The sequence below is a fragment of the Heptranchias perlo genome, chromosome 25 (genome assembly GCF_035084215.1).
Source record: "Heptranchias perlo isolate sHepPer1 chromosome 25, sHepPer1.hap1, whole genome shotgun sequence".
Taxonomy (NCBI): Eukaryota; Metazoa; Chordata; class Chondrichthyes; order Hexanchiformes; family Hexanchidae; genus Heptranchias; species Heptranchias perlo.
This window is the reverse complement of record NC_090349.1, coordinates 34,635,790-34,659,837: the sequence shown is the minus strand read 5'-3', so window position 1 is coordinate 34,659,837 and position 24,048 is coordinate 34,635,790. Positions and strand designations below refer to the sequence as shown.

The 24,048-nt window shown below is 43.0% G+C and overlaps 1 protein-coding gene across 3 annotated transcripts in view; it reads right to left on the bottom strand.

Moving 5' to 3' along the window:
- LOC137342201 (probable E3 ubiquitin-protein ligase HECTD4) overlaps positions 1-24,048 on the bottom strand; it is a 212,408-nt gene that overhangs the window by 128,743 nt on the left and 59,617 nt on the right. For all 3 annotated transcript variants that reach the window (XM_068005963.1, XM_068005965.1, XM_068005964.1), the window contains exons 5-8: positions 23,207-23,315; positions 16,348-16,486; positions 9,244-9,414; positions 3,919-4,111 (exon numbers count right to left, since the gene is read on the bottom strand). In XM_068005963.1, coding sequence (XP_067862064.1) covers positions 3,919-4,111; positions 9,244-9,414; positions 16,348-16,486; positions 23,207-23,315 — 612 coding nt within the window. The remainder of the gene's footprint in view (positions 1-3,918; positions 4,112-9,243; positions 9,415-16,347; positions 16,487-23,206; positions 23,316-24,048) is intronic.

Here is a 24,048-nt window from a genome sequence, read left to right as displayed (position 1 = left end):
CAAGGGGTTCTCTTCCTCTTCCCTCTCTGACTGCCTCTCACCTCCAAAAAGCATCGGCTTTAAAATCTGGAGCAAAAAAAAACTCAGTATGACCCTCAATATTTATTTTCACATGTTGGATGCAATTATAGGCGTGGAAGTTTTGAACGGAGGTATTTCCTATTGTGGTGACAAAATTATTCTTCGGGAAGGATGCCACAATAAAACTATTCTTATATTTTTCAATGCAAACAAGGTCTTGTTCAGTTCCTTCTCCCCCTTGAGAAAATATTTCTCCCATACATTTAGGTACTCCAAGCATAATTCTCAGGGCAAAACAGGAGTTCTTTTTCCTAAATATTAACTTTTGGATTCTGGAACATCTCAGGATAGAACTTTTTTTCATTAAAAGAGGTTTCTAAATGCAAACTACAAAGAATAATTTTAAAAGCCCATTAAAGGAATCAGAAATTGTTACCTTGTAATGTTCTCAAATTTTAAAAAATGTTCTACATTTTAATTTCGATGATAAAATCCTCATCTGGCATGCAAAGTGCTCTACAACACCCAATGAGTCATAATTGAGATTAGAAAAGGTCTGCACTTGTCAAGTGCACTTAAACGCCATAATTCACCATAAATGGCAAGTAACATTCGTGCCAGATAAGTGCCAGGCAATGACCATCTCCAACAAGAGAGAGTCTAACCACCTCCCCCTGACATTCAAAGGCATTACCATCGCCGAATCCCCAACCATCAACATTCTGGGGGTCACCATTGACCAGAAACTTAACTGGACCAGCCATATAAATACTGTGGCTACGAGAGCAGGTCAGAGGCTGGGTATTCTGCGGCGAGTGACTCACCTCCTGACTCCCCAAAGCCTTTCCACCATCTGCAAGGCACAAGTCAGGAGTGTGATGGAATACTCTCCACTTGCTTGGATGAGTGCAGCTCCAACAACACTCAAGAAGCTCGACACCATCCAAGATAAAGCAGCCCGCTTGATTGGCACCCCATCCACCACCCTAAACATTCACTCCCTTCACCACCGGCGCACTGTGGCTGCAGTGTGTACCATCCACAGGATGAGTCATAGAGTCATACAGCACAGATAGAGGCCCTTCGGCCCATCGTGTCCACGCCGGCCATCAAGCCCAGTCTAATCTAATCCCATATTCCAGCATTTGGTCCGTAGCCTTGTATGCTATGGCATTTCAAGTGCTCATCCAAATGCTTCTTGAATGTTCTGAGGGTTCCTGCCTCCACAACCCTCTCAGGCAGTGAGTTCCAGACTCCAACCACCCTCTGGGTGAAAAAGTTCTCTCTCAAATCCCCTCTAAACCTCCCGTCTTTTACCTTGAATCTATGCCCCCTTGTTATAGAACCCTCAACGAAGGGAAAAAGCTCCTTAGTATCCATCCTATCTGTGCCCCTCATAATTTTGTACACCTCAATCATGTCCCCCCTCAACCTCCTCTGCTCCAAGGAAAACAAACCCAATCTTCCCAGTCTCTCTTCATAGCTGAAGCGCTCCAGCCCTGGTAACATCCTGGTGAATCTCCTCTGCACCCTCTCCAAAGCGATCACATCCTTCCTGTAGTGCGGCGACCAGAACTGCACACAGTACTCCAGCTGTGGCCTAACCAGTGTTTTATACAGCTCCATCATAACCTCCTTGCTCTTGTATTCTATGCCTCGGCTAATAAAGGCAAGTATCCCATATGCCTTCTTTACCACCTTATCTACCTGTTCCGCCGCCTTCAGGGATCTGTGAACTTGCACACCAAGATCCCTCTGACTTGCCTAGGGTCTTGCCATTCATTGTGTATTCCCTTGCCTTGTTAGTCCCTCCAAAGTGCATCACCTCGCACTTTTCCGGGTTAAATTCCATTTGCCACTGTTCCGCCCATCTGACCAACCCATCTATATCGTCCTGCAGACTGAGGCTATCCTCCTCGCTATTTACCACCCTACCAATTTTTGTATCATCAGCGAACTTACTGATCATACCTTTTACATTCATATCCAAGTCGTTAATGTAGACCACAAACAGCAAGGGCCCCAGCACAGATCCCTGTGGTACCCCACTGGCCACAGGCTTCCAGTCACAATGCACTGCAGCAACGCGCCAAGGCTTCTTCGACAGCACCTCCCAAACCCGCGACCTCTACCACCTAGAAGGACAAGAGCAGCAGGCACATGGGAACAACACCACCTGCACGTTCCCCTCCAAGTCACACACCATCCCGACTTGGAAATATATCGCCGTTCCTTCATTGTCGCTGGGTCAAAATCCTGGAACTCCCTTCCTAACAGCACTGTGGGAGAACAGTCACCACACGGACTGCAGCGGTTCAAGAAGGCGGCTCACCACCACCTTCTCGAGGGCAATTAGGGATGGGCAATAAATGCTGGCCTCGCCAGCGACGCCCACATCCAGTGAACGAATAAAAAAAAAACATGTCAAGTGTCTCTGCCTTACAAGTTTGAAAACAGAAAAAAAAATGAACAGAGTTTGGTTCACGTTGCTCATACATAGCTGTGCTTCTAAAAGTACAGAGGAAGGAAACAAGTTCAATCCCTCCATTGAACTACGTTCCTGATGATAGCTACAGGGAGGCGTGAGGCAGAATTGAAAGAAATTCCAATTAAGAAGCTTCATTGTGTATTCCTGGTGGCCAGTCAAGATCTGCATTGACCTGGAAGCAGATCACCCAAACCTCATTTGCCCATTTGGGGTGCACGCTTCAGTATAGGGCTAGTTAGAGGAGAAATCTAAGGGAGTACGAGTGGGTTTAAAAAAAATGTTGGAAAGTAGATTTAACTTGCAGCAATTTTAAAATAAACTGGCCCAACAACTAAACAAGTATCTACCATTAATTTTCTTCTTAAGTTTATTTTAAAACTCTGCCATATGCAAGTCTGGCACCATCACCATAGAATCAATAAGAGGTTTGTTTTGTTTGAATTAAGAAAACTATGTTGAGAGGTTCCTGTGGCAAGTCTGTATGCATATTGGTAAGCAAGTGGCAAATCTGTAAATCAGACACTCTTCAGCCTTAAAGTTTAAATTTGCCCTTTTCCCCATTTCTTGCCAACTTTTTTTTAAAATTTCAGAGGAGAAGTGGTTTTAACAATGAAACCAAAATGAATGGAGAAAGCTCATGACCACGTCGCTGACCATTTTTCTTTCTACATCACAAATTAAAAAAAGTTTATTCTGAACTTCATGGGCAGCAGGTTAAGTAAGTTTGATTGCAATGAGGCTACATTTTCAGAAGCTTATATTGTAATTTTTTTGTGTATAGTAACAAATCTTGTTCTGTCAAAACAATTGAAAATTCAAAAATTAATCTCTTCCTTCTATTGCCATTCTTTCCTGTTAATATTATAATTAATATTGGTGGTGAAGGACATGAGTGTTAGGGATTGGAACAATGATCCACTTTGGGACCCCAATGTCAATACCAATATCAACCATTTAGATGTCAGTTATAATCAGAGTAACACCTCCTCCCCTCTGTTCAATATGCCTCAATCCCAAGGTCAGAACATTACTATTTATCGTGCCAGTGTGACATCGCCATTCTCCACACCACTCAGATATTTAGAACTTAGTAATAAACTAGGAGCTGTTTTACTGTAGACTTGAACCCACTGAAATTTGGATTTCTCACACTCAGGACTGTCACATTCATCACTACAGACATTTTTCATGCTAGGCTGGGCTACATTCAAATGCATTTCCCAAAAATTAAATTCACCACACTACCATCTGTGTCTCTTTTTTGACATAACAATTCACTCTATAACAGTGCGAAAATATGAGGGTTGTTCTTTTTTTGAATGTGGGTATACAAGAGCCAAAGTACAACAGTCAGCTATCCAAACAAAATGCTTTACGGTCACACCCCTAAAAAAAGTATTTATCCTTACCAGAATGATCTTCCTTCAATGTGTTGGTAATTGTGGAGCCAGTGAGAGCAGCCAATGTTGCTGAAGGGGAGGCACGATATCGGGAAAGTCGACTCAGCAGCATCTCATTTATACTTTTTGCAGATTCCCCCTCTTTTCTTGTTAAGATGGTTCGTTCCTGGAGAGGGCATGCTGTGCAGATCTCGTTGTGCAGCTACAACAGAAACACAAAATGTGTCATGATTGCAAGGACACCGAACAAACTGCATTGAAGCATAGGTCACGACACAATTCTGTACTGACATGCTACGAAGTAATTCAGTCTGGCATTCATCACTTGCTAACAACTGCAACTAGCATCCGACATATCCGAACAAAAAACATCTATACAATTTTTTTAAAAATTTGTTCCTGGGATGTGGGCGTCACTGGCGAGGCCGGCATTTATTGCCCATCCCGAATTGCCCTTGAGAAGGTGGTGGTGAGCCGCCTTCTTGAACCGCTGCAGTCCGTGTGGTGACGGTTCTCCCACAGTGTTGTTAGGAATGGAGTTCCAGGATTTTGACCCAGCAACGATGAAGGAACGGCGATATATTTCCAAGTCGGGATGGTGTGTGACTTGGAGGGGAACGTGCAGGTGGTGTTGTTCCCATGTGCCTGCTGCCCTTGTCCTTCCAGGTGGTAGGGGGTCGTGGGTTTGGGAGGTGCTGTCGAAGAAGCCTTGGCGAGTTGCTGCAGTGCATCCTGTGGATGGTACACACTGCAGCCACTGTGGGCCGGTGGTGAAGGGAATGAATGTTTAGAGTGGTGGATGGGGTGCCAATCAAGAGGGCTGCTTTATCTTGGATGGTGTCGAGCTTCTTGAGTGTTGTTGGAGCTGCACTCATCCAAGCAAGTGGAGAGTATTCCATCACACTACTGGACTTGTGCCTTGTAGATGGTGGAAAGGCTTTGGGGAGTCAGGAGGTGAGTCACTCGCCGCAGAATACCCAGCCTCTGACCTGCTCTCGTAGCCACAGTATTTATATGGCTGGTCCAGTTAAGTTTCTCGTCAATGGTGACCCCCAGGCTGTTGATGGTGGGGGATTCGGCGATGGTAATGCCGTTGAATGTCAAGGGGAGGTGGTTAGACACTCTCTTGTTGGAGATGGTCATTGCCTGGCACTTATCTGGCGCGAATGTTACTTGCCACTTACGAGACCAAGCCTGGATGTTGTCCAGGTCTTGTGGCAGGCGGGCTCGGACTTCTTCATTATTTGAGGGGTCGCAAATGGAACTGAACACTGTGCAATCATCAGCAAACATCCCCATTTCTGACCTTATGATGGAGGGAAGGTCATTGTTGAAGCAGCTGAAGATGGTTGGACCTAGGACACTGCCATGAGGAACTCCCCCAGCAATGTCCTGGGGCTGAGATGATTGGCCTCCAACAACCACTACCATCTTCCTTTGTGCTAGGTATGACTCCAGCCACTGGAGAGTTTTCCCCGATTCCCATTGACTTCAATCTTACTAGGGCTCCTTGGTGCCACACTCGGTCAAATGCTGCCTTGATGTCAAGGGCAGTCTCACCTCACCTCTGGAATTCAGCTCTTTTGTCCATGTTTGGACCAAGGCTGTAATGAGGTCGGGAGCCGAGTGGTCCTGGCGGAACCCAAACTGAGCATCGGTGAGCAGGTTATTGGTGAGTAAGTGCTGCTTGGTAGCACTGTCGACAATACCTTCCATCACTTTGCTGATGATTGAGAGTAGACTGATGGGGCGGTAATTGGCCGGATTGGATTTGTCCTGCTTTTTGTGGACAGGATATACCTGGACAATTTTCCACATTGTCAGGTAGATGCCAGTGTTGTAGCTGTACTGGAACAGCTTGGCTAGAGGCGCAGCTGGTTCTGGAGCACAAGTCTTCAGCACTACAGCTGGGATGTTGTCGGGGCCCATAGCCTTTGCTGTGTCCAGTGCACTCAGCCGTTTCTTGATATCACGTGGAGTGAATCGAATTGGCTGAAGACTGGCTTCTGTGATGGTGGGGATATCGGGAGGAGGCCGAGATGGATCATCCACTTGGCACTTCTGGCTGAAGATGGTTGCAAACGCTTCAGCCTTGTCTTTTGCTCTCAGGTGCCGCACTCCGCCATCATTGAGGATGGGGATGTTTGCAGTGCCTCCTCTTCCCGTTAGTTGTTTAATTGTCCACCACCATTCACGACTGGATGTGGCAGGACTGCAGAGCTTTGATCTGATCCGTTGGTTGTAGAATTGCTTCGCTCTGTCTATAGCATGTTGCTTCCGCTGTTTAGCATGCATGTAGTCCTGAGTTGTAGCTTCACCAGGTTGGCACCTCATTTTTTTTTTAGGTATGCCTGGTGCTGCTCCTGGCATGCTCTTCTACACTCCTCATTGAACCAGGGTTGATCCCCTGGCTTGTTGGTAATGGTAGAGTGAGGAATATGCCGGGCCTTGAGGTTACAGATTGTGCTGGAATATAATTCTGCTGCTGCTGATGGCCCACAGTGCCTCATGGGTGCCCAGTTTTGAGCTGCTAGATCTGTTCTGAATCTATCCCATTTAGCACAGTGGGAGTGCCACACAACACGTTGGATGGTGTCCTCAGTGTGAAGACGGGACTTCGTCTACACGAGGACTGTGCGGTGGTCACTCCTACCAATACTGTCATGGACAGATGCATTTGCGACAGGTAGATTGGTGAGGACGAGGTCAAGTAAGTTTTTCCCTTGTGTTGGTTCGCTCACCACCTGCCGCAGGCCCAGTCTGGCAGCTATGTCCTTCAGGACTCGGCCAGCTCGGTCAGTAGTGGTGCTTCCGAGCCACTCTTGATGATGGACATTGAAGTCCCCCACCCAGAGTACATTTTGTGCCCTTGCTACCCTCAGTGCTTCCTCCAAGTGGTGCTCAACGTGGAGGAAGACTGATTCATCAGCTGAGGGAGGACGGTAGGTGGTAATCAGTAGGAGTTTTCCTTGCCCATGTTTGACCTGATGCCATGAGATTTCATGGGGTCTAGAGTCAATGTTGAGGACTCCCAGGGCTACTCCCTCCTGACTGTATATCACTGTACCGCCACCTCTGGTGGGTCTGTCCTTTACTTAAATCATCTTCATTTTGAAAGCATAACATTCTGCAAAGCTACTTTCTTATAATGGACTAACAGGCTAACCCAGAAGATGCAGCACACTGGTGATCAACAGTCTGCCAGAGTAGAAGGCCAAATGTTCACCATATAAGTTTCTGGTCTTGCCTAGTTTGTCAGTAGAGATGGAGAGAAAATTACAGCAAAAGGAGGAAAGCTAAATTTCCATGCTTTGGCACCTCTGGAAAGCAGGATCAAGAGCATTTTGGGGAAAAAAAGTCTGGTTAGACAGGAATATTTTGATTGGGCCCCTTTCCTCACTTATGGTCTTGTGCTGCTTCAGCAGCTAATACACAGATGTAACTGTTGCTGGGATGACATCTGCCATATCCTCAGTCTGACGAGATATTTCTCAGCTCCTAAATGGGTGAATTTTTTTTGTTCAATACCCAACTCATCCTGCAATTAGATACTGAAAAGATAATTATGCAGGCTGCGTTTGAAGTCAGGACCCACCTATTAAAATGGCGTGGGTTTAATATTCGCATGTCATTAACATCTACGCGCAGTTATACTGTTTCTCTCCTCTTCCTCCCCAATTTTCTCCCCTCAAATTGAGAAGATTTCAATTACTTGCAGTGGTACAATTAGACGGCAATACTTGCTCTACAATACCACATCCAAGTGGCCTTTCGTCATGTGCAATTCTGGACGTGAAGTGCCATCAGGTTATTCAATGACAGAGGGCATCACAGCCCAATTCTTATCCTGTCCTCACCTGATATCCACAAATATGTTCTTTGCTGTCGAGATCACTAGATAGCGATCAGGAGCAGGAACCCAATTTTTTCCTCCCCAACTCAGAAGCACTGAAATCAATTGCAGCTCCTCTATCAACACCCTTAATGTAAGACCAGGGATCAAACCTGGGAGCTTTCTGGTCTAACCATTTAACTACTAATTGGCTAAATTTGCTAAGTCATTGAGAAGCCAAAAGTTTTTTTAAAAATATTTTTAAATATTAAGACATTGCTGAATTTTTCAGCTACAATCTGGTATACAATGAACAGAAAAATAAGGGAGGTTTTTTAAGCCAAACCTTTGATATAATTGTTTTTGCCAGAGACCGGCACAAGAATCATATGAAAAATAAATCACTGCTTGAGGGGACCATTAATAGGAGAGAGATTGGAACATTGACTTAAAAATGTCACCACCAATCAATTCATTGATGAAACACCAGAGTATTTTTCTTAACAGGAAACATTATATGTGCTATCTTTATCATGACTGGAAAATTTCATCAATTACCTCAGGGCGAATTAACTTTCAGCTGTGATTAGCTCAAAAACTCTCCAGCTGAGTAATACCAGCATGTCTGACCCTCTCCCTTCAACTGAAGGGTTGCTACTGTGATTTCAGTAAAAGATGTGTTTTTATCATAGCAGATGTTTCATTGATTTTTAGGATTCAATTATTTTGTCTAATTAAGATTAATGTTAACAGTTCTTAGTGTATGAATTTAATTTATACTTTCTAATTAGGAAAAGTATCCTCTCACCCACCAACCCCTCCCCCCCCCCCCACCAAACATTTATTCCCCCTGGTGTTCTCCAAGTTATATCCCAACTGCAGCTGAAGTGACAGGCAAGCAACATGCGAGAAGGGCTCCACCAATGCGACTCATAATACGAGGCAGGTAACAGCAAGCTAGTGGTAACAGTTATAGCTGGTGTTTCGTTACTCTCTACCTGTATGCGGAGTTTATAAGTTGACATAGAGGCATCATGTCAATGTGTCTGGATGGTTTTCTAAAAAACTTCGAATGGAGCCAAACAAGAGAGTTCCACTGTGATCCTGTTAACTTGTATATACAAGCTAGATATACAATGGAGAACATAGACTGCGCATGTTGTCTATTGCATAATCATATCAGCCAAAAATAAGCCTAAATAAAATTCTCACGTTTTAAGCAGTAAACTGTACATTTTGAAAGCAGCTATGCACATGTAAAATTACAAGAATAATTATTCAAATCACAATCTTGGTTTCAGGATTTCAGTATTATACAGTACCCAATGCAAGATTTTTCCATGCAGATCAGTGTGAAAGCCATGGTCAGAGCAAAATGTCAGCTGCACCATCCAAAATACTTAAGTCTTAAAAACCGTTCTGGGAATGGAAGATAGTGGTGGTTTAATAAGACAATGAAACATATCTAAATCCGTTTTCAAGCAAAACATACAGAAACTTACTGTCAGTTCAAAGACATCCATGAAAACAGAATGGCCTTTGGGAGTTTTCTCATTCAAGCCTGCAGGGGACCAGATCCAATAGATGTAAGTTCCGTCAGAGCAGAGATGGACTGTGGTCATGTTACTGCCAACTGGGAAGTGATTCGGTGGCATGGACACTATCTGGGAAACCTGAACAGGGAAGATAAACAAAATGGTAAAACACAGTGCGACTCGTTCAGCCTGCAGTACGACTGGGGTCTAGGATTCACAGGGTTGAAAGAGTTTGTCCGAATGGCAGCACCAAAGAATTCCTTAAAGATGACAATACTGGGCTTCCATGATGGCTAAGTGGTTTATCCAGTGATTAACTGATCAATACAGACGAAGTGATGGTAGTGCCAGAAGTGAAAGTGTGGATGTTGGATGTGATCAGGCATAGCCATGATTCCCTCTATGGACAAACAACTTGCTGACACTGACCAAAGTTCACAAAGGCCATTTGAGTGATGTATAGTCCCCACCACTTAAAACATTCACGTCACAGTCGCTAATATCGGTCAAAAAGCGATAACCATTAACCATTTGTATTATCAATTTCAAAGTTGCCAGTTATAGTGACATAAGTGCTCCATTTACTTAGTGAATAAACACAGCTGTTTTTCCCCGAATGACAAGGATTCAGTCATCTATTGGGTCAGAATCGATCAGATTCAAGGTTAGAGCTGGAGCAAAGGTTAGTGTTAAAGTTGGGCAGTTACTAGACACGGTAATGTTCAAAGTTAGCATGTGTTTGTTCTGTGTCAATAGTCTACAACTAACTCGGATGATAAAAAGCACCACCCAGATTCAAATAATAAAAATAATTTAATTCCCAGTGGTTATACATCAGTTTGGGGCTCTCCTCGTCAGGTCAACACATTCCATAAATCAGCGATGACAGCATTCTTGTTATATAGTGCTTCCATGTTGTACCAGCCATCGCATATAACAGGCAAATCGCGTTCGCACAAACCCACCCGCCAAAAGCGGTGGGGGCTGTTCCAGAAAGTGTCGAGTGACAAAGGAACTGTACCCTAAAGAGTGAACAGCTTCAGGAGGGATGGTGTAGGGAGAAAATTTACAAGAAGTCCAGTGAAGGGAAATACGAATTAAACAATTCATATACATGGTGGAGATACTAAGGGCTTGGAAACAAACAGCATAGTTAAAATTTACTTTTGTAACAAGCTTGTTGTTACTGTCTAAGGAACACATGAAAGAATGAGTTTTGTGAACAGCACTGTATGAGCAGATAGAGAAGGGATAAACTTGTTAAGATTCAGCATTCTACTTCATTAAACAAATAATGATTTGCAAAACACCTTGGAGGGTTGCAAAAGATCAATTGTGAAATTTTTGAACATTGATGGATGTTTCATGTTCTACATAAACTGTTCTACGTTTCTACTGTGCTTTGAAAACAATAAATATGATCAAAGTAGAAGTAGATACAATTGAAATAATATGGATAAGAGTAAATAAGAAGGGCAGAATAATGCTAATGGCAGCTAATTATTAATTGCTTTGGACTACCAATACAGATAAGCAGGCAGACAGGGAGCTGCCTGGACAAAAAAGGATGACTGAGTAACATTGTAATGCGAATCAACGAGAGACTTCAACATCTGAGTTTCCATGGACAGGTCAGGAGCAACCAGAATGGAGGAGTTATACAAACATTCACTCGTGGTCCGGGATTGATTCCTCAAACATGGACAAAGGCATCTGCAACAGGTAGATTGGTGAGGACAAGGTCAAGTAGGTTATTCCCTCATGTTTGTTCTCTCACCTACTGCCACACCAACTAATCTGGCAGCTATGTCCTTCAGGACTCGGCCAGTGACGTTTCTACAGGGCCACACTTGGTGATGGACATTGAAATCCCCCACCCAGAGTATATTCTGTGCCCTTGCTACTCTCAGTGATTCTGCCAAGAGGTGTTTAACATGGAGGAGCTCTGATACATCAGCTGAGGATGGCAGGGGTGGGGGAGCAGAGTAGGTGGTAATCAACAGAAGGTTTCCTTGCCCTTGCCCAGTTTGACTTGAAGCCATGAGACTTCATGGGGTTTGAAGTCCCAGGGTCACTTCCACTCGATTGTATACCATCGTGCCCCCACCTCTCGTGGGTCTGTCCGGTCGGTGGAACAGGATATACCCAAGCCTGGTAATGGAGGAATCTGGGACATTAGCAGATGGGGGTGATTCCGTGAGTATGACAATGTCAGACTGTTGCTTGCCTAGTCTGTGAGACAGCTCTCCCAACTGGTGTCAGCCATGGCTCAGTTGGTAGCACTCTTGCCTCTGTCATAAAGCTGGAAGTTCAAGTCCCACTCGAGACTTGAGCACAGTACTGAAGGAGTGCTGCACTGTCAGAGGTGCCGTTTTTCAGATGAGGCGTTAAACCGAGGCCCCATCTGCCCCCTCGGGTGGATGTAAAAGATCCCATGGCACTATTTTGAAGAGCAGGGGAGTTCTGGCCAATATTTATCCCTCAACCATTATTAAAACAGATGATCTGGTCATTTATCTCATTGCTGTTTATGCGACATTGCTACGCACAAATTGGCTGCCGCCTTTCCTACATGACAACAGTGGCTACACTTTAAAAAGTACTTAATTGGCTGTAAAGCATTTTGGGACGTTCTGAGGTCATGAAAGGCACTATAGAAATGCAAGTTCGTTCTTTCTTTAACTTTGGCACCAGTCCCCAGATGTTAGTGAGGAAGACTTTGCAGGGTCAACTGAGCTGGATGTGCTTTTGTCATTCCTAATTCGATGCCTAGGTCACAGCCAAGTGATCCGTCCGGTTTTATTCTTATTCTTTGTAGCAGTTTGATACACCCGAGTGGCTTTCAAGGCCACCTTAGAGGGCAGTTAAGAGTCAACCATGTTGATGTGGGACTGGAGTTACTTATAGGTCAGACCGGGTAAGGACAGCAGGTTTCCTTCCCTAAAGTTGAGTTTTTATGACAATCCGACAGCTTCATGGTCACTTTTACTGATACCAGCTCTTTATACTAGATTTAGCACTTGATGCTACAAACTCTCCATTTCCTCACCTTCACCTTCTGCCCAGATACTCCATGGCGGAACTTTCTACAAATCGGCGTGGTCGACTATCTCCAATGGAAAGTCCAGTATTCGGGGATCCATCCGGGCACCACTGAGACTTAGGATGAGAGAGTGTTGCATGATGCAGTAACTTCAAATAAATTCCTGCACTGCTTTACAAGCACTCATGCCACATGTGTGTTTTGTGGAGAAGAATAATCTCTGTTCCACGTTTATGCTCAGTACTGGAGGTTGCAGACCATTTTTCACTGTTTGAAGGGGCAGCTCCTAATATTCTAGTTGCACTTTCCCCCACACTACTTATCCTTGCACAGGGGGCAAGCAGGTCGGAGGAAACTCCTGGTCTGTCTGCTCCTGGACCTGGAAAAAGTCATCCACAGATCCAGGATGCACAAGATTGATGGGAGGAGATGCTCCGGCTGCTTGCCTCTTCCAAGGTCACGTACTCGCCCGGGTAACTCTGGAACGGTATCACACAATGTCCACGGGTTCGCTTCAAGCCTTTCAAGACCAGTGGACATCGCAAGATGCATGTTGTTTTATTGATGATGGGAATAATATTCTAACTTGATGCATACATTTTTAATTTGTTAGAACCAGGTATTTTAGTGGTGCTCCCCTGAGGTATAGGTTGGAGTACCCAATGCCACCTCAGTGGTTCAGACAAAATAGGCCTTTAATTAGAGATAGATATAAAGCCAACAGCATTTTATAATAGGGGTACAGAGCACAAAAGCAAAAATTCGTAAACAACAATGGTTAGACCCCAGTTTTGATTAGTGTGTAGCTTTTGGAAACCCCATGGATTACTCCAGCAAAGAGCTAGCATAGACATAGTCCCAGTGTGTTGATCAATCCCTCTGAGCGGTCCCAGTTTGTTTAACAATCCCTGAGTTTAAAATACTTTTTGAAAATAACTGCAATGTCAGCATGCTAGACAGTTATTACAGATGATCAGGACATGGCAGCTTTATTAAATGGATTCTTATATCAGTTTTCACAAAGGATGACTGCATTCATAATACACAGAAGTTAGTAAAGAACATGCTGTAGAGAAACTGGTAGGATTAAATATCCACCAGGGGATACATTCACGAATCCTTGAAGAATTGAAGGAAGAAATTAGAGATTGACTGGTTGATGTTTTGAAGAATTTAATACTATAGTACCTGATAACCGGAAGACTGATATTACAGAATCATAGATTGGTTACAGCACGGAATGAGGCCATTCGGCCTGTTGAGTCCATGTCAGCTCTCTGCAAGAGCAATCCAGTTAGTCCCGCTCTCCCGCCCTTTCCCCGTAGCCCTGCAAATTTTTTCCCTTCAAATATTTATCCAATTCCCTTTTGAAAGCCATGACTGACACTGCCTCCACCACCCCCTCAGGCTGTACAGATCTTAACCACTCGCTGTGTAAAAATGTTTTTCCTCATGTCGCCTTTGGTTCTTTTGCCAATCACCTTAAATCTATGTCCTCTGGTTCTTGACCTTTCCACCAATGGGAACAGTTTCTCTCTATCTACTCTATCAAAAAAGGAATCTGGAAATTACAAGCTAATAGCTTAACAGCCACACAAAAACTGTCCGAGAACATCCCATGGAATATTATAAATGAATATCTAAAAAGAGCACAAGGCAGAAGGCAGCAGTCAGCATGGTTTTAGAAGCAATAGGTCATGTGTTATGAACCCAATGGAATTCTTTGAAGAGGTAACTAAGTTAATGGATGAAGATAAATTGAAACACTGTTAACTTGGATCATCAAAAGGTATCCGATAAAGTTCTCCATGCAAGGCTACTAGAGAAAGTTAAGGCCCATAGAATAGATAATAAATTGTCTCGATGGATTGAGAATTGGCTTAGTAAAAGATAGAGGGTGGTGATAAATAGAAATGACTCTTTCTGGGTGGAAAAATAACCAGTGGTTTTGCACAGCAATCTGTTCTTGGACCCCTGCTATTTGCAATATTTGGGAATATGAAACAAAGTGCCTCTACCAGTATTAAATTTGTTGAATGCAGAAAAACGGTCAGCAGATAATGAATACAAAGATCACCTTGAGAGACTTGGATGAATTATTAGGATTGTTCAGACATGGCAGTTGGATTCTAATGACAATATAAATTTAGGAAGTGGTAACAATAAACATATAAAACATCAACAGATGCTGAATCGGACAAGGATTTGAGAATAATCATTGATCATGCCCTGAAAGCATCTGCTCAGTGTGACAGTTATCAATAAGGCAAATGGGATGCTGGGTTGCATCTGGAGTGCACTGGATTACAAGTCAATACAAGTCATACTGATTTACAGGTCAGCAGTGAAGACAGTTCTGGAGTATTGCATGCAGTCATGTCAACGTACCTCTAAAAGCTTACAGATGCAAAAGAAAAGGTTCAGAAGAATCACCAAAATGACTTTGGGAACTAAGTTATGACAGTTTGAGCAACTAAACTTATTTTTACTAGAAAGAGAGACAGAAAGGAGACATGATGCAGGTCTTTAAAATAATGAAACATCGAGATTGAAGTAAGGAAACTACTTAACTTGGACAATGAGCACAGAACTAGGGGACACAAGCACAAATTCACAGACCTCAAGCAATAATTATGAAAAAAAAATCTGTCCCTTCCACAGCATAGTGGACAAATGCAACAGACTCCCAGATAAAGTATCTGATTCAGGCATCACTTGACACCTTTCAAAAGGGAGTTGGATCAATATCTGTTGAGAAAAGAATTGAAGGTTATAAGGAGATATAAGCAGCACTCTGATTTTTTTCAGGGGAGGTAGGGAAGGAATCTAACAATCCTTTAGGAATGGGATTAACAGGTGGTACGGGAGAGAAATCCCGATAATCATACATGGCTTCTGGACAAAGCAGGTTTAATGAGGTGAAAGACCATTTTGCATTACTTTCTTATTTGACACTCAAGGTGGCAGAGGATCATACTAGGTAAGCTTTTGAGCTGCTTCCCTGGAGTTACAGATTTCTCCATTATATACACACCAACCACCAAAATATCTCCTCTCCCTCAAGTCAGTACCAGAGGTTAGAAAAGATCCCATGAAAAGTAGCATAATCACCAAAGAACAGTTTTCACATATGAAGCCAATTAAACTAAAATTTGATCAACACAACTTATCAACCAATGTTTCTTTGTAATCATTTACTCCTACTTTGTACCCTTCAAAAAACATATAATACATTTGTTCTTAGGATGTGGGCAACATTGGCAAGGCAATGCTCATTGCCCTGAGGGTATGAAAAGTCAACCACATTTATGGACAACTCTAAAACAAACTGCTAATCCAGTACTGATTGGCAGTTCAACCAATCAATACTATCCTTAAAGCTGAGGTGTCCAAAGTATGGACCAAGGGCTGTATCCAGCTTGCAAGCTTCAGTTATTCAACCCATAAAGTCCCAGTTTCTGATGCTACCTGTTCCCACGATGTGGTAGGACTACAATGCTTCCATTGTTAGTTAACTTTTGAACTTCATTGGTCCGTCAAATTGCAAAAGGCTGCTACCATATTGATGGAGAGCTACTCCCTTATTGGTGGATTTAGGTCCAGCAAGCAGCCCTTTTCCATCAATGAGGAAGCAACTTTTACCAATCCGCCAGGCCAAAAAAATTATTTTTAAAATAAACAGAACAGTGGAAGAAAATATAATACATGAGCACAAGCAAGGTAATTCTCCAGTGCACAATCTGAGCTTAACTGAATGATATTCAATATTCGCACCCTTTAGTGACAAATATTACTCCAGCTTTATGAAGAAATCATTTTGCAGTAATACTATAAAAAAGTTCAATTTTACATCATTGCAAAGTGCAGCTTTAATATTCAATTAAAGAGACTCACAAGATGCCTAAATTTGCTTGACATCAGTAATGCAAGGCTGCACTTCCAGGAACAAGGTGTTAACTTTGGAAAATTATCAGGTGCAACAGTGTTAACAATATTGAACAGCGAAAGTTTGGAGGGTATGTCATTACCTGCAGGGTGTACTGATCGATCACTTGAAAGAGGTAATGAGGTTTGCTGTCAAAGGAGGCAGGGCGGTGAAGGAGAGTGGTACCGCCAAAAGCAATCCAGCCAGCTTCAAGTTCATCATTGCGACAATAGACAAAACCCCTGGGGGGAGGGGGGGGTAAAGAAAAGGTGTGATTAGGAATGGCACTGCCAGAATTTTCCCAGATGAGCTCAGAGAGTAAGTCATTCTTTGTTACCCCCCACCCCGAAAGAGATAGTAGCCATCATTAATAACCCCTGCTCAGCTATCATAAGGGGAATTAATTCACTTCAAGTTCAATGCACGAGAGCCAAGGAGGAACACTTGGGTATTATCTAATCCTCAAATTATTTAGGTCATATTAAAAAAAACAAAAAAGTGACCAGCTTCAATTGCATATTAGAGAACACACCCAACTTTCATACTTTAGATTAGCAAGTTCAGACTTTACCATACTAATTAAATTTACCATTAAAACTGTAGCACTAGAATTCTTATAAGTACTTTTAATATAAAATCAAGGTAGGCAATTTGTAGGTCATTTTAGTAAATTGGTCTCTTGCTGCAGAAATCAAGAATGCAACAATACACTTATATGAAATGTGCCTCGGCACTTTATAAGGAGGAAACCAAGCAGAAAGTCAGGGGAAGACAAAGTATATTTGAAGAGATAACCAATGGAGGGAGAACTTCAGGATTTAATTTCAACTCAACACCCAGCTACCATAAAACAATGGCTCAAACTGTTGCAAAACATTCATCCAGTTAAGTTTAACTGCAATGCTGCATTATTCATAGAGCAAAGCACCACCCTGTCAATGTGCAAGGAAGTGAGATTAAAATTGAGAGAATGAATTTTCAGGTTTAAAAGCAAACATTCAGCGACATTATTTATTTTGATTGCATTTATGCAGAACATCAAGTCAAATGTGTTAGTCTTGGTGTTCGAACCACTCAATAGCTGAGAGAAGGACAGTGCACGTCCATCCAGGAGCTAGGCAGCATCTAGGAACGTTGGAATAGGAGTGGGCCATTCAGCCCCTTGAGCAAATTCTGCGATTCAATTAGATCATGGCTGATCTGTATCTTAACGCCATCTACCTGCCTTGGTTCCGTAACCCTTAATACCCTTGCCTAACAAAAATTTATCAATCTCAGTCCTAAAATTTTCAATTGACCTAGCTTCAACAGCTTTTTGGGGGAAGAGAGTTCCAGATTTTCACTACCCTTTGTGTGAAGAAGTGCTTTCTAACATTACCCCTGAACGGCCTAGCTCTAACTTTAAGATTATGCCCCCTTGTTCTGGACTTTTCCACCAGAATAGTTTCTCTCTATCTACCCTATCAAATCCCTTCATCATCTTGAACACCTCAATTCGATCACCACTTAATCTTCAACACTCAAGGGAATACAAGCCTCGTCTATGCAACCTGTCCTCAATTTAACCCTTTTAGCCCCAGTATCATTCTGGTGAATCTGCACTGCATCCCTCCCAGGCCAATATATCTTTCCTGAGGTGCGGTGCCCAGAACTGAACCCATTTGCTGATGGGTATAGCCTGCAAGTACTTGGCTTACATTTTCTAACTAGCCACAGAGGTAAAGAGGGGACGTCACAAAGGCCCCACTTAATCATTTGCAGCACATCTGATCATTCCATGTTGGAAGCGATTGAGCTTCAATCACAGATGGCGTGGAAGTTCAAAACCAGGGGGCTAGATTATTGGATGTGTTACTAAATAGGCTTTGGCTATGTTTGAAGCTTGTTCTTGCTACCTGGTTTGCCATCTGCAGGTGACTGCTAGGTTCGTTAGAGAAATTGTCCAAATGGTGGCTCAGTGGATTACACATCTTTAAACAGGGATAGATGAGACACAACTTGCACCTTAAGGAGCAGATTCTGCAAAGCAACCCATCTCATGTCAGGAGAAGCAATGCTGGACAAGACCAGCAGCCAGGCCAGGTTGGTTGATCTCTTAGCATCTGTTATTATAGGCATGGTTTCATTCAGCTGAGTGTCTGAGTATAAGAACAGCTGAGCTACACCAGAAAGCAATAGTCAGCTCAGAATAACACAACACAGCCCAGAGTTTCCTAGAGGAGTTTTCTTCCTAAATTGTCCTAAGATTTTTATCCCTCCCAGGAGATTGGATGGCTTATGAGTGGAGGGCGGACAGGGTGACCGTGTGCAGAAGTTGCATCATGTCAATATAAGACAGACTTGCTCTTTCCTGTCCTTTTTCATAGGTCTCATATGACAGAGAAGGTTCACAGCCAGAATGATATCATAAATGCAACTTCATAGTAATTCTGCATATGTGAGCTTTTAGAATTGTTCTGATGTCAATAACTATACTGCACATTACAGGACAAACTGAGAACCACTCATTTTCAGATTACAAATACACAACAGTTCATATACAACAGCATGAAGCCTGGTGAAGGAGTTCAACAGAACACACTCTCTGGTCCGATTATGAAGGCAAGCATAGAAAGAGTTTCATTTCAGAGGGGGTTACTTAGTCCAAACACGTGAAGTAACAAATCTGGAACCTGCCAATTATAGTAGGTGTGCAGTGGCCCAAGTTAACTATCCTTCCAATATGTCTTTGTTCCTACAAGAATGCAACTAGTCTTTACTCTGTATCTCATAACATAGCATAGCATAGCATAATTATGTGGGGAAATCACTGTCAGCATGCACTGTACAATTCTGTGACATAGTGCACTAAAGTTCTGGGCTATTCAACCATTTTAACATTAAGTATCTGAAAGACAGCATTATTCAGATCCCATGTTTGAAATCAGTAGACTCCATTATGAAAGGGAGCAATGTTCATCGCAGCTCTTTCAATAGAAGCTTTTTAAACAGCAAAAAAAGTGCTGATAAACGTTATGTGGGAGATGTTAATAAAGTGGAAATGTAAACGTTCACAATACTTCAGCAATGTTCAAGATTGAGGTGAGCAATCATAGGGACAAAAGGTACAACCCCTAAATGTATGCTATGCATCTGTTGTTGGTCTGATATATGCTGATCTACTAACAAGTCATAACATGAAATGATAGCATGTAGGGTCCCTTCTATTATGCCCAACAGATAAGCTCCAAATGTCATTTCAACTAAGACAAGAACCTGGGAGTGTGAAGGAGAAAGCTTTACTCAAATGAGCTTGGACAAATCTAAAAGTTAAATTACTTATGAATCTCAGCAAATTCCAGTGGCAATGAGAGGGCTGGGAAGAGTGCATCTCAGCTAATGGCAGTGCAAAAGCAGAGAGGAAAACTGCTTCAAAACTAAGCAAGAGGAAGTTACTAAGCAAGACAGAAGACATGAAAAATAAGTCAGATACAAGAAAACTTATTAACTCTGCCAGTCAGATTCAGAGCAACAGCTCTTAAACACAATCACTTCTGAAGGAGGACATTCCTCCATCACATCATTTATCAATTGGCACTGAATGTTGTCTGAACAGCTCTAACCTATACATTCGTCCACATATACATTATTTATTAGTAGCTGAGCCATACAGACCAAGAAGATTGCAGGTTTGATGATCAGTTAGTGCTGAGTTCACAGAGCTGGTTGAGTTACTACAACTGGCTTCAGCACTACAGGGTTAAGGAGGGTTGGACATCAGATAAGGACAGAATGCAGCTGCCTACACCACACATTCTGGAATTCCCTCCCTCTGTCTCTCCACCTCCTTGGAGATCATCCTTAAAACCCACCCTTCCTAATCTCCTCTCCTTTAGCTTAGTGCCTATTTTTCCCTTGACTTCTGTGAAGCACCTTGGGATGTTTTTCCCATGTTAAAAGGTGCTATATAAATGCAAGTTGTTATTTTTATGGAAAAGGAAAAAAAATATCCAGGAATAAAATTAATCACATCAAGGAGTTCAACTGACATCTAACTAAGAGAAAAAAGGTTCAGTGTCCAACAGTAATTGGAGTCCCAAAATGAGGTTATGCTTTAAAATCTCACCTGCATAAGGATTTTTAAAAATCATATCGAAATTTTTACGTACACAACCTGAAACTATCAAGGGACACTTTTGTTCAGTTTTTCATGTTTTTGTTAAGTGTGACATCACAGTAGGATGCTTCAGCAGATGTGAGATGAAACTTATGCCAGAAAATCAATAACCATGGTGTAACCCCTGCAGATCACTTCTGACTGCCTGTACCCGACAATGTGGAAAATTGCCCAGGTATGTCCTGTCCACAAAAAGCAGGACAAATCTAATCCGGCTAATTACTGCCCCATCAGTCTACACTCAATCATCAGCAAAGTGATGAAAGGTGTCGTCGACAGTGCTATCAAGCGGCACTTACTCACCAATAACCTGCTCACCGATGCTCAGTTTGGGTTCCGCCAGGACCACTCGGCTCCAGACCTCATTACAGCCTTGGTCCAAACATGGACAAAAGAGCTGAATTCCAGAGGTGAGGTGAGGCGAGGCGAGAGTGACTGCCCTTGACATCAAGGCAGCATTTGATCGAGTGTGGCACCAAGAAGCCCAAGTAAAATTGAAGTCAATGGGAATCGGGGAGAAAACTCTCCAGTGGCTGGAGTCATATCTAGCACAATGGAAGATGGTAGCGGTTGTTGGAGGTCAATCATCTCAGCCCCAGGGGTTCCTCAGGGCAGTGTCCTAGGCCCAACCATCTTCAGCTGCTTCATCAATGACCTTCCATCCATCATAACGTCAGAAATGGGGATGTTCGCTGATGATTGCACAGTGTTCTGTTCCATTCGCAACCCCTCAAATAACGAAGCAGTCCGAGTCCGCATGCAGCAAGACCTGGACAACATCCAGGCTTGGGCTCATAAGTGGCAAGTAACATTCGCACCAGACAAGTGCCAGGCAATGATCATCTCCAACAAGAGAGTGTCTAACCACCTCCCCTTGACATTCAACGGCATTACCATCACCAAATCCCCCACCATCAACATCCTGGGGGTCACCATTGACCAGAAATTTAACTGGACCAGCCATATAAATACTGTGGCTACAAGAGCAGGTCAGAGGCTGGGTATTCTGTGGCGAGTGACTCACCTCCTGACTCCCCAAAGCCTTTCCACCATTTACAAGGCACAAGTCAGGAGTGTGATGAAATACTCTCCACTTGCCTGGATGAGTGCAGCTCCAACAACACTCAAGAAGCTCAACACAATCCAGGACAAAGCAGCCCACTTGATTGGCACCCCATCCACCACCCTAAACATTCACTCCCTTCACCACCGGTGCACTGTGGCTGCAGTGTGTACCATCCACAGGATGCACTGCAGCAACTCGCCAAAGCTTCTTCGATAGCACCTCCCAAACCCATGACCTCTACCACCCAGAAGGACAAGGGCAGCAGGCACAAGGGAACAATACCACCTGCACATTCCCCTCCAAGTCACACACCAACCTGACTTGGAAATATATCACTGTTCCTTCATCGTCACTGGGTCAAAATCCTGGAACTACCCACCTAACAGCACTGTGGGAGAACCTTCACCACACGGACTGCAGCGCTTCAAGAAGGCAGCTCACCACCACCTTCTCAAGGGCAATTAGGGATGGGCAACGAATGCTGGTCTCGCCAGCGACGCCCACATCCCATGAACGAATAAAAAAAAAACTTGCTCGCAAGTCAGCACAAAAAGATAGTTGCCTGGTCACTTATTTGAAAGGGGAGATGGTATATGCTACAGAACTAAAATGGCAAGAAAAACAAAAAGGGGATGCCCAAAAATATAATGTTTTAAATAACATTGCGGTAGCACAATGCTTTCGAGCATTAATATAACTGTGCCAGAGTGATAGGATGCAAGATCCACACTATTACACCCTCTCAGCCTTTGCTCGGGGGAGTCTGGTCTCGCAGAAGGCCAGCAAGCAGATCACTCTCAGCCAAAGGACGGTGCATGGCCCAGAAGAGTCAAGGGTGGAGAGGAGGAATCAAACAAATTGGGGGAAAAAGGCAAGCAATATAAATAACATCTCAATTACAGAATGAGATATTCAATTAGCCACTAAATTATTTGATTTCTCACTTTTAGGGTTCTTAACTAAAAATGTTTATGCCCTATTCAATTAAACCGGTTACTCATACACAACAGGAGTTGCCTCAAAAACTAATTTTTATTTATTTTCTCCCACCCACAATTTTCTCCCCTCGCTCCTCCTGAAGGCAATGAGTTATGCTGGGCATTTTCCATGTGCGAGTCCAGCCAGTGAGCACCAATAAGCTATTCAACTGCAGAGAGCATTGTAGGCAAGCCCAAACCTGGCCTAAAGGCCACACAAACGCACTTTCCAGCAGGCATCAGTGGATAGTGACCATGAGTGCAAAGCCTTGCTTATTTTTCCACTTTACAGTCCTGTGTGCTAGATCAGCAAATTCAGCAGAGACGGGATCAAACCAATCTGTGTGGCACAGTGCTACAAGGAGTAGTGCCGTTAATGTCCAGAAACAATATTTTTTATGTAAAATCAGTCCAGAAATGATTAATTCTTTGTGACTGAACTAACATCCTGCAATATTCCAGGATTTGAGAAACTGTCAGATCACTCGAAATGGAGTTCTCACCGTTTACAAACAAAAGATTTTGTAGGCGACAGTAATATGAAAAGCAAGTCAAATAATTATGGTGTGAATTCTTGAGATGAATACGCTTGCCAAGCAGCCAGGACAAATTTGTTGACTTTAATGTGTGGTTACTCAGCAAATGAAACAAGTGGTTTAACCTAAAGTGGAAATCTAAAAATGTGAAAGATTCATTTCCAATTGGTTTCACTCTACATATGTACCCAAGTTTAAAGCTACAATGGCCATTTGCAATCAATTACCGTAGGGTCCCATGGAGCCCTGAGCCCAGCTTGCTGATCCCCTTGCCAACGGAGTTAGTTGTATAAAGGTACAGTCCATCTGCTGCAAGACAGCGACCTAAATCTGCATCTGAAAAACACAAAGATAGACTTGTGTAAAACCAATGCATTTAATGCAGAAGGGGCTATGCAATACAATACCAGAACAGTAGTATTATACTTTTTCAACACATTGGCAGTTTGAATTTTAACAGCATTTTTAAATTGGTACTTCTTTAGTTCAGATTACGGGAGACCAGTGTCTAAGCATTAGTACCCCACGTTTACATTGCTAAATCTGGCTTTCTTATACCTGCAACAGAATCATAGACCTACTTTTTGCTGATCGATTTGTTGCCAGTAAAAGGGAGCCAGTTTTAGCAAGAATTTGCATTTTTATAGTGCTCATGTGTAATACAATATTTCGAAGCGCTTTACATTAACAAGGAAACAGCAGTTGACATTTAGCAGGAGGGGAAATTGGAAAGCTATAAGGCTAGAGTGAAGCCAGGCACAATCTAAGAAAAAGGGTTTTGAGGAGACTTTTGAAAGCAGAGAAAAGGGATGCAAAGCAGAGGGAATGAGGCAAAATATAATCGTAGACACTAAACAAATAGCCATTAGTGATGGAAGAGGGGGCAGAGGACAAGGAGTAGGCCAGTGTTAGATAAAGAGAGGATGCACACATGGACATAAGGCGAAAGAATATGGAGGTAAGATGCGGTGAAGCTGTGGAGGAATCTGAACTCAAGGTCAAGAATTTTGACGCCAACTCACTAAAGCACGCGGAGGCAGTGAAGCTTGGAAAGGAGAAAAGTGATGGG